The 12,854-nt window shown below is 44.3% G+C and overlaps 1 protein-coding gene across 4 annotated transcripts in view; it reads left to right on the forward strand.

Annotated features, from left to right (window-relative positions):
* GIT2 (GIT ArfGAP 2) overlaps nt 1-11,132 on the forward strand; it is a 42,608-nt gene extending 31,476 nt beyond the window's left edge. For 2 of the 4 annotated variants that reach the window (XM_090292902.1, XM_090292904.1), the window contains 5 exons: nt 428-517; nt 4,407-4,489; nt 5,087-5,275; nt 7,254-7,317; nt 7,836-11,132. In XM_090292902.1, coding sequence (XP_090149028.1) covers nt 428-517; nt 4,407-4,489; nt 5,087-5,275; nt 7,254-7,317; nt 7,836-8,048 — 639 coding nt within the window. In that variant the 3' untranslated portion in view covers nt 8,049-11,132. The remainder of the gene's footprint in view (nt 1-427; nt 518-4,406; nt 4,490-5,086; nt 5,276-7,253; nt 7,318-7,835) is intronic. The other 2 variants (XM_090292903.1, XM_090292906.1) reach the window with 1 other exon arrangement.
* Nucleotides 11,133-12,854: the final 1,722 nt, after the last annotated feature.

Genomic DNA, 12,854 nt, shown 5'->3' on the forward strand with positions numbered 1-12,854 from the left:
GTCTTATGTCTATTAAAAACAGATTGATAACATATATACCAACTTTTAATCATTCATGTAGTTTCTCATTTCTTATTATCTGTCCTGATTAAAAAACAAATATTTGTTTAAGGTTATTTTCTTTTAACTTTCAGCAAATTTGATGAATTATACTGGGTATTATCTTTTCCATTGTAGAAAAAATAGCTTTATAGGTTTTGAGTAATTTCTGGGAAGCATTTCACTAAGGGGTTGAACATTTCTGGGCATCTGTCGTTGGCCAGGCTAGCATGTCAGTCAGCTGCCTGTCATAGAAATTTTAGCTCTGATCTCACAGTGAGTGGCTTGTCAGGGCTCCTTTACTGGGAAACAGGGACTGAAGCCAGGGTAGATGGCAGGGTTTTTGTTGTTTGTATTTTCCCGAGCGTGTTTCTTTTTCCCCTTTCAGATTGGGAGGAGTACGATTGTGACCTCCTCTTCATCTCTGCCTTCCTTCCCCTCCACACTTTCCTGGTCCAGGGACGAAAGCACCCGAAGGGTTAAGTACACTCTGGATGGTCTGCTCTCTGGAGGAGGGGCCCTGCTCCTGGGCGCTTTGTGTTTCTGGCCCTTGGTCCCTGGCTAACTGCCCTTCTGCCCTGCATGAGGCAGCGCTTCCCTCTTGGTGTGTCACAGGCACAGCAGTGTGCATGGGCACCACGTGCGTCTGTAGGGAGCGCCCCCCCCTTTGTCTAACTCCACTTCCCTCTGTCTCACGCACTATTTAACAAAGCCCACAATTCACCCTATAACATTTATTGTGAGTGTACTATCATTTTAAACAATCAGAAAATTAGCTGGCTGCTGGTTAAATATTGTAGTAGGACAAACTGTCAAATTTTATCAGAGCTTCAGTGATCAGATTAAAACTAGTATATTTGGACTAACTGAAACACTAAGATCATACTTTTTTATTTTTTATTCTCTTAACATATTTTATGTCAGCACCATACTTGACAAAGCAAGGTTTTGCAGTCCCTGCATCTCAGGGACAGATAAGCATTGCAACACAGAGCAACATTGGAGGTGCAGGCGGCTGTTAGTCTGAAGCTGTTCATTTTATTAGTTGGTCAAGTCCAACTTTCTGTTGTATGACTTAATTCCCAGTAACAGCACGTGATTTAGGTAAGCTCCTTTGAGGATAGCCAGGCAGCAGATATTTATGAAGCACCTCTTCCATACCCAGCCTTTTGGGAAGTCAGTGAAAGGGCCCTAGGGACTTAGGTGACATCCTTCCTCCCAAAGGCACTGTCAATTCAAAAAATACTTTCATGCATGAAGAGGACATGATGGCAGCTGGGACAGATGTGGAAAGAGCACAGGCTTTGAAGACCTGCAATCAGGTCCCTTACTCACTTTTTTTTTTTTTTTTTTAACAAAAGAGTTCACTAAGGAAAGAGGAGGGAGGAGGCTTTGGTATGGGACCACCTTTATAGACATGGTGGGGTTTGCACTGGGCCTTTGTCCATCCCCTGCACATCAGTAGGAATGATGGAGAATTGTTCTCTTCCACTGCCAGAGCCATATGGCACACCGAGGCCCTTTGGGGGTTTCTTTTCTGCAGTTTTGACGTAGTCTATTTAAAATGATCCTTGATATGTATTATACTACAAGTCTTCCGAGCAGTTCTGAAATGGCACTGCATTGTTTTTTATTATGATAGTTCAGGTAAGCTAAGGAACAGTTAATAGAAATGATATATCTCATTTGAAATTTTAATAAGAGCCAAGTAAACTTTTGCCCACTGTGAAATCTTTAAAAAACCCCAAAATCTGTTTCGGTAGTTTTGGGAGTCATGGCAAAGACTGCTTGCTGAGATGGAGTTTTATACAAGATTAAAAAGTCATTTAAAATGATAATCCTGGATGTACCTGAAAGCTTCATCCATGAGTTTAGGTTTTTATGGCGCGTCTTTATTCAAAAAAAGATTGCAACTCAAACAAACCGAACCAGCACCAGCTATACAATAACTTTTCTATTAACAGCTTTGAGAGAGCAACACTTTTAACTAATCAATCTTACCTCTGCATGTTTACAATAATTTTCACAAAATTAAATGCTGGCTAATTTAAAATCCTGTACATATGTTTTTGTTGACAACGATGAAGAACTTAATTTGTAAGTAACTGATGTCCTGGGTAGTTACTGCTATACATTGTTTTCAGTGTTTGAGAAACATACCCTGAGTACTTTTATTAGATATATGAGTTATTACTCTTCTAAAATGATTAAATGAAACTTAGCACTTTGGATCATTGTGGGGGTAGTGCATTTGATTTGTAATTACCAAATTTACATCAAGGAAGGCAAAAAGATTCATTATAAAAATGTGGGATTTTCTGGGCTTAATTCTGTTTTCTAGATTTTTCCACCGGAGCAGCTCTGGACAAATTTTCCAGAATAATTATTTAAATGCAAGTTTTTTACATTACATTTACATATATGTATGTGTGTGCGTGCACACACTCAGGTCATATGTGTGTATATAAACACTAAAGGAAAAAAAGTTTAAAGACTGGTCAGACATTCCCTGTGAAAGGTAAGATGGGTTTTGTTTTCCTTTTTGAGATCACCTCTCGAAGAGCCTGGTTTCACTGTTCCCTGCACTGGACACAGTCCTGCCTTTGGTCTTCCATCTCGACTTTCCTGAGCCAATAGCACGCGGATTGATTCGTAAAGCCAGATCAAAATAAGGCAGCAAGTGAAGCAGAGCTGCTGCTTGTAGGAGATACAAACAAAGGGATCTTAAAGGCTGCAGTCAGTTTTACGGAACTGGAACTCTCCATGTGGCTCCAAGTCAACACTTTTAATCGTCTGCCAGATGAATTTGAGTGGGTGAAACACAAGTGTCTAGTGGCCGGGACCAAACAGGGTATTTCAGGGAAATGTGAAAGGTCTCAGCAAACAGAGAAGGACAGCATTTGCCCTGGGAGGGGAAAGAGAGGCCGTGGGGGTAGTAAGCAGAATGTAATGTGAATGAGGAGTCTCCCCATCTGGGGGCTGGCCGCCTTCCTGTTTCCCTAAGGGCCTTCAGAGGGCCAGGGAGCATTACCAGTAAGGAGCAAGTAGACTTTACGTAGGCTTTCTTAAACTGAATGACTCTTAAGTAGCCATTCTTTTGGATGAACTATAGGGTCTCCGTATGTTTAAATAAGGCCCTTAATTTACAGTTGACCCTTGGGCAACATGGGTTTGGATTGCATGGGTCGATTGAACGGTGCAGCTCAATTAAAAAAAAAAATTGCATTTAAGCGGACCCACGTAGTTCAAACCTCTATTCTTTAAGGGCCAACTGTACAGCTGTATCTTTAGCTACATTTTATTGCAGCATTAATAAAATTCCTTGGTCACATGTTTTGATTAACCTGGATTAAATTCAAGTCATAGAGCTGGAAATAGCTTAGATTTGTATTTTGCAAAGTAATCAGTTTAGGTTTTAAATCACCTTCCACTGATTTCTGTTCTAGATGAAGAAATTCTCAAACATTATGGATAAAATAAATACTGAGGGAAGAATTTTTTATTAAACACTTATGAACTAACATAGTCCCCTTCAAGGGAATGTGGTCCCCTTCAAATTTTGTGACCTGGGAAGACCCCAAACTTAGCTCTACCATTTGCATAACACATGCTTAGCATTCTTCTTTTAAATCTCCACAGTTGCATCAGATCTTTATATTTTAAGGGTTAAGTGTTTTTGCAAAACTGATAAAAGGGGTTGGAAACCAAGTGTCACACTGGGTTAATCCATTTTGGTTCATAAACAACATGTGGCGATAAAATAACAATACTGGTTTTCTGGTGTGGCTCATACAAACTTAATGAGGGCGGTTCTGGGGGAGTCATCTGTGTTTGTGGTGACCCTCAGAGCCCCTGGCATGGAGTATTGGAGATCACAGGAGACCTGCATTCTTGGTCCTGTTTTTCTCCTGACTCTGGCCTTGGGTGTATCATTTTCAAATGGGCCCTTCACTTTCTCATCTGGTGTTAGATGAGAAAATCTGCAGGCAGCTTCCAGCACCGCAGGCCTGTGGGTATGTAAGTGCTGGCACGTTTGCTATTTAAATGTGTCTCATATTATAGTCAAACTCATATTCCTTAGAGAACTAAATGTGGGTATGTTGCCTTGTGTGTTTGTGTTAGTTTGTACCAAGGATCTGTTTATGGAGTAGCCACTGAGCTAAGAAGAAAAGGGTACAAAAAGGGGAGGAAACCATTTCTGGATCCACCGTTCATCTTACTAAATTTTCAATAAAGGGTTGGTTCCTGTCCTAAATGAGATCTGGGCCATAAAGGCCATGTAGCCTAACAGGTAATGTTCCTGGGGAAGGCTTCCAAGAAGTGTCTCGTGCTCCCATCTAATGAGGGTTGCCTTTTCTCTCTTGTAGGCGTCCAGACTGGAGAAGCAGAACAGCACGCCTGAAAGTGACTACGACAACACTCCCAATGACACGGACCCAGATGACATGGGGTACATCTGCAGGAAGGATGTACCGGGGGTTGGGCTCTTAAACCAGAGATCTAACAGGCCGTGGTCAGGAAACATGGTTCAGCGCCTGCACCCTTTTCTCTGTTTTCAGACCCATAAAGTCTTGTTTTTAATTTGTATTTATTGATTTTAGGTGGGGGAAGGTAGAGAGAGAAACATGGATTTGTTGTTTCATTTATTTATGCATTCATTGGTTGATTCTTCTCTGTGCCCTGACTGGGGGTTGAACCTAGAACCTTGGCATATCAGGACAATGCTCTAACTAACTGAGCTACCCAGCCAGGGAAGGGATGACTTTATGACACACCCTCTCCCTTCCAGTTATTCCCTCCCTTCCCCCATCTGTACCCTTTCTACAAGAGTCATAATTTCCAGCTCTGTGGTAAATGAAATAGCCTCCGCGTGAGCGGCAGCTGCCTGCTGGAACAGCCTGCCGTGAGTCTTCTGCCTGACAGGATAAAGGAAACCACAAAAGCAGCCTGCCCTTGCATTCAGCAAATGCACATGCAGGGGCTCCTAGAAGCAGAGAAGGAGCTGATGAGCACATGTTACATTTAGCCTCTTCTTCAATGTTCACAGGTCAAGCCGGAAAGGAAGGCAGAGGAGTATGGCGTGGCAAGGTGATGGCTTAGTACCAGATGTGGCAGAACCCGCTGCGGCCCCAAGCCCCATCCTCCCCAGCACGGAAGACGTCATCCGGAAAACTGAACAGATCACCAAAAACATCCAGGAGCTCTTAAGAGCAGCCCAAGAAAATAAGCATGACAGGTAAGGGGGCTTGAAAATCCTGCCTGGGAGAATGTGTATGTGCTCTGGAAGAGATGCTGCGCCAGTTATGAACAGGGACTTGTTTCCAGTGTCCTGGTTTTAATGAAAATTTTAGGTTTACAAAACAGGCTTAAGAATGAGTTTGTAAAGGTGGGTTATTTTTTACATGGTGTTTTCAATTTTTCATTTTTATGAAGTACTCTGAAAACACGTGTCTCTAGAAGTGGAATTGCTGCATAGTTGGGGGGTGATGTTCCTAGTTCTAGACAGAGAAGGGAAAGAAGCTGCCTGAGAACTTGCCCTTCCTTCTTCCTGGCAGCACCGCTCCCTGTGACCCATCACCTTAGCTAGGAAACAGTTTACTGACATAAAGGGTATTTGAAACGAACCTGCTTTCATATGTCTCCCACATATGCATGTTGCTTATGTGTGTACATGTAATGTGTGTAAGCATCTAAGAAACAAGCGGTTTACAAATAAAAGCTGATTGAGTCTCCATTCAAATAACTGCTCACTCAGCAGAATCATACCCAGCAATCACTGCTTACCACTGGAAGGGACTGGCTCATGTGCTAACTCACCCTTTTCTCCTCTGAGAACTTAAGGTAGGTTGTTAATTTTCTGGGTGGCATCCTAGTTTTGTGTGGCTGGGATGGTCCAGACTCACTCGTGAAACGTGGTTTAACAACATCCCATTGAGTTCAGCCAAAGAAAGCAGCAGTTTGGGCAAAACCCGAGAACGATCTCGTTGTCTTTATTAGGTCAGCAGAAGTTAGGGCCCCCAGTGACGAGCCGCTCCTCATGCCTCGCACAGACAGGCGTTGTTCACGGGCCACAGTCCTGCCCTTCCTCCTCCTCCTCTCTGTTCCCTTCTTCCGTGTGAAGGTGCACTGGTGTCTCGCGCTCCTGGCCTTCCTGGCACTGCCGCACTGACCCTCCCTTTCCCGCCTGTCCCCGTCTCACATAGTGTGACTTCTCCCGCTGCCGCCGTTCCCACTTGGCAGGGGAGGAAGAGTCAGTGTTGGTTGAAGGATCAGAGTTAGTCTTCATGGCTGGACTGCTGGAGGCTCCTCAGAAAAGGAGGAACCTGCATAATTTCCCAGCCTCCTTCCACGGAAGTGTCCTAGCTGTTCATCTTCCTCCTTCCCTGGCACCCCCTTTATTGCAGGCTTTCAGGCCTCACATGCTGCAGGTGTTTAGTTCCTCTTCTCAGCAACCCCGTTCTCGTATTACTAAAGCGAAGGTTGCACAGCTTTCCAAGTCCGGTCCTTAGGCAACCTGATCCCAAGATGGACTCCGTTCCTAGTGCTCTGCCCCCATGTAACGATGTGCTGCACTTCCCATTTCCTGCAGTTCAGAAGTGCCGTGCTTGTATTTCAAACTAAAAAAAAGTGCTTAGGTTGCATTGTTCTCTTTGGTAGTTGTCAAAAATATAAATATCTGCCCTGAAGCCTTTTCTAGCTTCAAAGATTGCAGTATGGTGCTGGGTACAATTTGGGAAGGTTTTTGTTTTTTTTTTAATGTATAAATTTTTTCAATAAATGTTACCTGATTTCTTTTTTAAGATTATGAGAGAATGATGAGAAATTTTAGATTGAATGAACTGTCTTTCTTTAAAATATTTATTTACTTTTTATTGATCTGAGGGAGAGATTTATTGTTCCACTTATTTATGTATTCATTGGTTGAGTCTTGTATGTGTCCTGACTGGGAATTAAATGGGCAGCCTTGGCATATCAGGATGACACTAACCAACTGAGCTATCTGGCCAGGGAAGATTGAATGAACTTTCAAGAAAGGATGGGGGGACCCTGATCAAAACAAGGTGCCTTTTATTGGTGTGGGATCCACAGTAGGCTAGCCTCGGCCTCAGTCCCTTCATGGAGGGAATATAAATGGAACCTATACTAGCCCCTGAGTGATCTCTGTCTCTGAATTATTGTATTGTCTTCGAATAACATCTTCATTATTCTTGCAGTTATATTCCCTGCTCAGAGAGGATACATGTGGCTGTTACAGAAATGGCAGCATTATTCCCCAAAGTAAGTCACTTCCTCCTTACTTGGTTCAGACTCGTTTAAATTGCAAGAAATTTCTTTATGATCTTGATATTACAGGAAACTTTCTGTAGCACAAAGAGTCTTAAATCTGCAAACAGTCACGTAGGGCATTGAAATATTTTTGTTTTACATAAATATTGGTTTTAATAAGACAAGAATGTCTGAGCCCAGTGCTAAAAAAGCCAGACATTAATAGAATAAAATTTTACCTGGAATATTTCACTCAAGTGGATTAATATTTTTCAAAAACCACCTCACAATAGCACATACTACTAAAATAAAAGTGCATGCACTTTGGCCTTTGAGTTAAGAGAGCTTCAGCATCTCTCACACTGCGGGGTGCAAAGCGTGCAGTGTTCTGAGGCTCCCCCACTGAAAAAGTGCATGACAAAACCGCTGTTCACCATGGAGCAGCTGAAGTTGTTTTCAGAAGAATGCTTGTCCCTCCTCTTGGATGTCCACCCAGCATTTCATCACCAGCGGCTGTGTTTTCTGTTTAGAAACCCAAGTCTGACATGGTGAGGACTTCCCTTCGCTTGCTGACATCCAGTGCCTACCGACTCCAGTCAGAATGCAAGAAGACCCTCCCCGGGGACTCTGGCCCTCCCACAGACGTCCAGCTGGTCACGCAGCAGGTCATCCAGTGTGCGTACGACATTGCCAAGGCTGCCAAACAGTTGGTCACCATCACCACCAAAGAGAATAACAACTGAACAAGCGGAGTGTTGGCCCTTCTGTTTTCTAGGCTTTTCAAGTCAGTTACAAATTTAGACAATGGGACTCTTCCGATTTTTATCAGAAACAAACGGTTAATGAAAGTTTAAAACTTTTTAAAAAAAACTCAGTATTATTTTTGCATGTTTTCTAACAAATTTTCAACTATTAATTTAACCCACTTGCCTTATTTTGTGACTATAAGTTAATGATCATAGACGTCCAAAAGCATAGCTTCATTGTTGCAAGTTTGTTACAACTTTTCCAGTCCTTAAAACTCCCTGCCTATGGTTAAAACTGTAAATGAGACGTTTTAGTAAAACACTTTCTTGAGAGTTGGGTTAAAAAACAAACAAACGTTATCTGTTCCTACCAAGTATTGTGCAATAAGTGTATTTTCCCACCTGTCACAAGGGTCTCTAAGTTTGGAGTATCTCCGAGCATGTATGTAGGGACAGGACTCTGCCACTTTCTAAAAATAGTGTAATCTCTTGGAAGGAAACAATGAATTGCTCCATTTCTTTTACCTGTTCTATCAGATGTTCTTTAATTTCTCTATCTTGATCTTTGATCTGTTTCTATTTTACTATCATCCTGAAGTCTCCGTGGCGTCGGATAAGCACTCATCCTCTACGTCGTCTGTCATTTGGCCAAATCCAGGTAGGAGCACTGCCATGTTGTCCCACGTAGACTACTGCTCGCCTTACCGCAGGAAACCAGACTTCATTGCAGACGTGCGGCAAAGGGGCGCCTCGGCCCCACAGGCCGTAATCCATTCTGTGCCACCCCATCCCTCCATCACTGCCATAAACCATGGGAAGGGAAATGATCTACTCCCTGACCCTGAGTTGTACCTCTTTCTTAAAACTCGGTTACTCCTTTAAACACTTAAAGCTTTCTCACATGACCAGCTTCACATAGCTCGTCACCTTCAAGGACTTCTTATAAGGTAAGGTGTATACAATCATCTGAGTTTATTTATTTTCCATTATCTTGCTGGTACTTAAAAATTGGACATCAGCTTTCAAGAATTCCTTAGAGAGTATGTTCTGGCTGACTACCAGCTATCCCAAAGCTATGAAAGAAGAGAGGTTTAAGTTCTGGAATGTGCTGAGATTGTTCTCTAAGTTGATAAAGAGCCCTTTCTTGTTCCGAACGCTAACTCATATTCCTGTACCTGCTTGTTGCAGCTGTTCTGTGTGGGTGCGGCTCAGACCCTGACCTAGGCCGGAGAGGCCAGGCGGTAGTGATGAAGGTGAATGAGGTGAGCCAGGTGAGGGGCCGGGGTGGGGACAGCGAGGGAGCCTAGGGCTCATCCAATGGGCACAGCAGCTCCTCCATTTCATTCAGGCTGCCACGTGGAAAAATGGGCCCGGGTTGCCAAAGCTTTTATTTCTCAAGAAACTCCAGAAATCTGGATGTTTTTGTGCCATCTCACTGTTTGTAAGTGTTGGCGCCTGATTTAAACATTTTCACAGCACACATGTGGGTGAGCTGTGGTCTCTAGGCTCACAGCCTCTGCCCTGGGGTCCTGTAAACGGTAGTGTGAGGTCCTGGCTTCCCTGGTCACACCTGGTTTAATGTCTGAGCCTTACCTATAATGTGGCCACCCTATCACGTGTTCAGCTGCTTTAGTCCTCATTTTATTCATATATTCTGTCCCATAGTGCTCATTCACAAACGTGAAGAAGTCAGAATTATCAAAGTTGCCTAAATACATGCTAAATAAGCCTGTACTTTCACAGAACTGTTTGATTCACAATCACCTTTATAGCTTGACCGTAAACTGTCATGAAAGGAGCACCGTGGTGGTGTCTGGTTTACTGAGTCACTGTGTGTGCGTGCTTTTGCCTGGCTTTACTACACTGAGTAGCTCGGGGAAGGGTCCGCATCTCCAAAAGACTCATCCACTTGCTTATCTGCACAACCCTAAGTGCCACGCTCCTGAGAGGATGCCTTCTCGAAGGATGTCCTCTTAACTGAAGTTTAAGCACCGTCTGAAAACCTTTTCTGCATGCTGCACATACTAAGTTGTCCCTCGTCTTTCTTGCAAACGTCTGCCCTCCTATTGGGCACATGTGGGGTCCTCGGGAAAGGCCCAACAGCAGTCTTGAGTTGGTGACTGTGGCCTCCTGGGCAGGACAGACTTCTGAATAGTGAGTCATCCACAGTGGTGAAGCGGGGTCTTCACCTGAACACTCGAGGACCTGTGCCCTAGAGAAGGTCAATGTGGGGACCAACGGCGCGTTTCCAGTTGCAAGAACACCAAGAATTGCCGTTAACCCACCGTGCCAAAGCGCCGGAGAGAAGTTCCAGGTGGAGTGACACGTGGTGATAGGAGGGCTGCAAGGGTTCCTTCTCCCTCAGTGCCCCGCACGTTTCCTCGGCCTCGTTTGAGGTCAGGTGTCGGAGGTTCTCTGGTCCTGTTGGCAAATCGCACCTTGTCTGAACGGTTGTTTGCCGCTCTTTGCACATGGGTTCCATCGCCTTGCACTAATGTCTGTCAATGTCATTTTTTACCCTTTATTCTCAAATCCCCCTCCCCCCTCCCAAAGCTGGTAGGACAGAGGTGCACTTTACAAAACTGGCACTTGTTGAAGAGGGGACAGCTCCACCCCTAAGCTCCTTTAACTGAAGTCATTTTCTGCCTCAGAATGCAAATAGTTCTTATTTGCCAAAGAACAATCGGGCCCAAAGATCAAATACAGCATTTCATGTCATTAGAACCGTCAATGCACAACCCAGGAGCTGTTGTCCGGCTCCTCAAGCGACTCAGCTGCGGAACCGAGAGCGAGGCCAGCACGAGTCTGTCCCCAGCAGCTGTGAGCGTCCCAGACAGCACTGTCCTCCTTTCCTTGTCCCAGCGGAAGTCACCCTTGTTTCTACAAAAGGAAATGCTGCATAGGAAAAGTGAAATGCCTTTTATTCAGATGTGTTTTATCTGTGTCACCCTTTGTTCTTTACTTGTTTTTCCTTTTCATTGTACATTCTATTCCTGTAATTATTGTACAACCCCTAAGTGTTACAAAATTGTTTTGGAATTTGTGCCTGCTAGTTATGCAATAAACAGGCTCTGTAACCTATGTCTTTGCGGTAATTTTGTTTTCCATCAGTTCATTGATGCTTCCAGATAGTTCGTGGAAGTTCAGAGAAAGTTCTCCTCATATAACCCCATTTTTGATGAGCCAGCATTGAGTATGCTGTTGCCCAGACGCTTTCTCAGGTTACAGGAACGATGTCCTTCTTCATCCTCTGTGCTTGTCAGACAGCTTTGTTAACGGAAATCCTGCATCAGGGTATCAGTTCCAGGTATCTTACCATGATATATTCACTCCTTAAGTTTAACTTTTTTAATTCATTGAAAGCTGGCCAAGCACAGGGGCCCTTACCGCCTCTTACCAGGTGATCTGATCGTGGATTAGTCTCTTTTTTTGTTAACTTTTAAAATTTTTTATTAATTGATTTTTAGAGAAATGGGGAGAGAGAAACATGGATTTGTTGTTTCACTGAATTATGCACTAATTGGTTGATTCTTTTATATGCCCTGGCCAAGGATTGAACCTGCAACCTTGGCATTAGGACGATGCTCTAACCATCTGAGATCCCAGCCAGGGCTTAGTTTAGTCTCCTAAGGCCATCAGTCTCTCTAACTTTCAGAGCAAGGCCAATTGTGCAGGTTCACATGGGGGACTGTGGAGTATAGATTTATACCTGGGCTTGTCAAGGCCACCCTCAGTCCCCAACAGTTGTCCTCTGGAGAGGTGACTTGGGGCTTTTACTCCCAAACAGAAGTAGGGGTGGGGCAGGACCTGGTCATCACAGGTGCCTTTGTAAGCCAGGAGTCTAGGGAAGATGGAGTGTCCTCGCTGTGGTCCAGCAGGTCAGACCCAGAAGCACCTCCGAGGGCAGGGCTTCTATGAGCCAGCCTCCAGTCCCTGGAGGGCTCACTGGAACACAGCCTCTGGCTCATCTCTGATTCAGCGGCTCTTGGGTGGGGCTTGGGAGTTGCATCTCTAACAGGGTCCCAGGGGATGCAGAGGCTGCTGGTCGAGACCACACTCTTAGAAGCACTGCTGTCAGCCCATTTTCAGGGAAGCTCCTTGCCTTTCTGCTTTTAAACATGTTCCTATAATAATTCTAATTACCACTAACACTTGTCAACTACATATTCCCTCACTTATCGCGGGTATTACGTTCCGGACCCATGCCCCATGAACTAGGAACCTTACATTTTTTCTACACTCTTAAACCTATGTAACTAACAACATATGTATACAGTGCTGCAAAATCCCGCAATAGAGCGAAAAATCCGCAATAAATAATTAAATAGCTTTTAAAATCCCGCGATACAGTGAGGCCGTGATAAGTGAACCGGGGTACAGAGAGGGACCACTGTATTTCCTCTGCACCAGGCACTGTGCTGGATTCTTATGTGGATTAACTCCTTTAATCCTTACTACAGCCCCATGACACAGGAGTAGTAGTTCCTGTTGGACAGATGAAGTTTACTCTCAAGGAGGTGAAGTCCCACATCGAAGGAAGAAGGGAGAATGTGAGTTATTGTTAGTCCAGTTTGTCTTTATTGGTCAAGTGAGCTTTCTTGACCCTGGCAGTGTCTGTGATGAGTCTCAGAGAATGTAGCCTCGTGGGGAGGTGAAGCCTGTGTTGCCCTGAAGCTCTGTAGATCAGAGGGGGGCCAGTGGGTGACGTGAGACCGTGGAGTGCATGGCCTTACTGGGTAAATGGGGCACACGCTGCCTGTGGCCCTTGAGTGGAGGCTGTATCTCAGCCTTGAGCCCTGGGCA

Source organism: Furipterus horrens, unplaced genomic scaffold (assembly GCF_987537825.1).
Source record: "Furipterus horrens unplaced genomic scaffold, mFurHor1.1.pri manual_scaffold_11, whole genome shotgun sequence".
NCBI classification, from domain to species: Eukaryota; Metazoa; Chordata; class Mammalia; order Chiroptera; family Furipteridae; genus Furipterus; species Furipterus horrens.